This window comes from Antechinus flavipes, chromosome 3 (assembly GCF_016432865.1).
Source record: "Antechinus flavipes isolate AdamAnt ecotype Samford, QLD, Australia chromosome 3, AdamAnt_v2, whole genome shotgun sequence".
Lineage (NCBI taxonomy): Eukaryota > Metazoa > Chordata > Mammalia > Dasyuromorphia > Dasyuridae > Antechinus > Antechinus flavipes.
The window spans coordinates 620,645,509-620,648,821 of record NC_067400.1 but is presented as its reverse complement, the minus strand read 5'-3'; the positions used below and the strand labels follow the sequence as shown (position 1 = coordinate 620,648,821).

Sequence of the window (3,313 nt, the reverse complement as noted above, 5' to 3'; positions counted from 1 at the left end):
GACTTGACTTGGGGCACACTTTTATAGGGAATTGTGTTGTTGCAATGGTTGTGATAATCAATATTAGAGAGCAGCTAGGTGGCTGATTAATGCATTAGAGCACCAGACATTGAGTCAGCCCTGAGTTCAAATACATGTTTATTGGCTTTGTAATGCTGGTAAGCCATTTGACCTCTTCTGCCTTAGTCTCCCCATTTTTAAAAGGAGAATAATATTAGAACTATCTTCCAATGTTTATAAATGTTGTTTATAAAGTGTTTATCACAGCATCTCGCAAATAGTGAATGCTTTGCAATTATCACCATAATCATTATTTTTATTATCTACCCTATCCTATCATCTACAATGGAGGAATAAGCTCACAGAAGGGAAATAGCTCTGTAGGATCATAGTGTCAGAAAAGCACTTTCAGTGTTGTCCCTAATCTCTCTGTAATCCAGGATGGTGTTCTCATCCACCATTTTGATACATCCTGGCTCTCCCACATTAAAAGAGAACTCAGAAAGCACAAGGGCATGTCAATAGTCACTGAACTAATTGTAGCATCCCACCACATTCAAATAACCTAGCCGCCAGAACATAGTTATTAGTTAAATTTCACCATGTGTTAAAACTATTTTTCCAAACCCCAAGTTAAATTATATTTGGAAATAAGAAGCTTAAAAGAGTGAGATAACAATGCTATTTACACACTCATTCTTTGATCATATCTACTCATCTCTTACCAGGAGAAAGGACCTCTGAGAATGGAATCAAACACAACTATCTTAAATCTCACTCGTGCCCTCTCTACTATCTCTTTATGGTCCTACTTTGCCAGTAGATTTCTTTCTTGCCATCCACCTTCTTGACTCAGCTTAACATATTTGGGGTCTCCATTCTAATCCATACATTTCTTCCTCAAATAAATCTTTTGCATATTAAATTCTGTTGGAAAGATTTTGAGCTAAAAGGTATAAATTCCCCCACACACATACATACAAACTGGTCTTTCATACATGCAAAAAAACCTTATTATAATTACTTTTCAACCTGTTGTGACTTTTTTTTCCTTTTTGTTCCTTCAGTAAGGAAAAAGAATTCTATGGATAGAAGAAATGTCACAGATGTGACCTATTTCATTCTGGTTGGGCTCTCAGACTATCCCACAGCCCAAGTCATCTTCTTCTGTCTGCTTCTGGGATCCTATCTTGTCAATCTGCTGGGAAATAGCCTCATTCTTCTCCTGATCCAGTATGATCCCCACCTTCACACCCCCATGTACTTCTTCCTAAGCAATCTGTCCTTCCTGGACATCTGTTTCATATCAACTATTGTGCCTCAGATGCTCATCAACTGCTTAGTCAAGGTTCCCATCATCTCCCTGAAAGAGTGCCAGGCACAAATGTGTATCCTTCTCTACTTGGGTGTGTAGAATGCCTTCTTCTGGCCATCATGGCTTATGATCGCTTTGTAGCCATCAGTGACCCCCTGCACTATGCAGTGAAAATGAGACCTCAGCTTTGTGTCCAACTCGCAATGGTTCTCTGGTTCATATCCTTTCTACTTTCCGTGGTCCCGGTCCTTACCATGCCACTAGATTTCTGTAGCCACTACATTATCAACCACTTCTACTGTGAACTCTTAGCTCTCCTCAAGCTTGCATGCAATGATCTGAAGTTCTACGAACTGCTAATATTGGCCGTCAGTTCCCTAACTCTTCTGGTGCCCTTTACATTTATCCTAGCCTCTTATGCACGCATCTTGGTAATTGTGTTGAAGATGCGCTCAGCTGATGGACGGAAGAAAGCCTTCTCCACCTGCAGCTCCCATCTCACTGTGGTAGTTATCTTCTATGGCACTGCCATTTCCATGTACATGATGCCCCAGGACAAAGCCAGCCGAGATGAAGATAAGATCATCTCCATATTGTATTGCATTGTAATCCCCATGCTCAATCCTCTTATCTACAGTCTTCGGAACAAGGATGTGAAGGGGGCTTTCAGGAAACTAATGAGGGGAAAGAATAATCCCTAAGGAATAGGAGTTATTTGATTTCCTTATTAAAAGGTCCAGAAGATGAGTGGCTATTAAACTGTTATTTAAAAAAAAAAAGAAAGAAAATGGTTTTGTTTTCCAAAAATCTATCCATCCACCATGGAATTTTTCTTCTGGTGTCTACTACCACACCATCCTTAAATAAATCCACATGAAAAAGGCACAGTTTTAGCCAGTTTCTTTTTCAGACATAGCACACAGACCAGCACAGAAAGTCTTAATATTTGTTATTGGTTTTCTATTTTTGATGTTATATTGTACAGAGGAGAGTAGTGGGATTGAAAGACATTATATATATGTACAAACAAAAGTGACAAAATCATATTGGCAGGTCAATAATAAAAGTTACTTTGATTCATTGCTGGAGACACTGCAAATTCATTCAGACTTTTTTGGGGGGAAACTTAATAGAGAGCAACATTCATAAAAATGAATCATATCCTTTGGCCCAACAATATCCTTATTATCTGCCATAAGAATATTTTAAATGAGGAAAATATAAAATAATATTTATAGTAGTATTATTTGTAGTAATAAAAACTGTAAGCAATATAAATAATGATTGGGGTAGAGCTGAATACATTCTAGGATATTAATATAATGCAATAGCACAGCATGATAAAAATTATAAAGATATATGAAATAACACAAATTCAAGAAAGTAGAAACAAGGGAATTGCATACATATTGACTTTAATATATATATGTGTGTGTGTGTGTGTATGTGTGTGTGTGTGTATGTCTCCATGTTTATGTGTACATGTATAAGTGCAGAGAGAGTGAAGGGGACATGAAGGGAATGATAGAAATATTGCTATCATAAAGTTTCTAAAATTATAAATAGTTGTGGATTTTATTTCATATTATTGTATCGAGTGTAAAAATAGAGAAAATTGAGGAAACCAGAAAAATTAGCCTTCATCATCACCTCTACTGGAAAACTGCCCCTGTCACCAAGAAGTTGACAAGTTTGGGAAGGTTCCGTTCTAGGCAGATACATCTGAAATAAACATGTTCAAAATTTAATTAAGAATTAAATTTAATTCTTGAAGAGACACACACATCCACATCCCTCTTTCAAACATCTTTTTTCCCTAATGATTGCATTCCTATCATTTTAATCACCCACGTCTCCATAATATACTTATTCTATCAGCTGCCAACTCTTGTTAATTCTAACTCTATAATTGTTCTCTATTTTATGACCTAAGGTCACATTTATTTTATCTGGAATGTGGATACTCTATAATAAATAAGAGGTAATGAGATCTTCAGT

General features: G+C 36.6%; 1 protein-coding gene across 1 annotated transcript; it reads left to right on the top strand.

Annotated features, from left to right (window-relative positions):
* The first annotated feature begins 1,084 nt into the window (after positions 1-1,084).
* Positions 1,085-2,016, top strand: LOC127558213 (olfactory receptor 13H1-like). The gene is given in 2 exon segments (XM_051991439.1): positions 1,085-1,406; positions 1,409-2,016. Coding segments are annotated over 2 exon segments (930 nt in total).
* Positions 2,017-3,313: the final 1,297 nt, after the last annotated feature.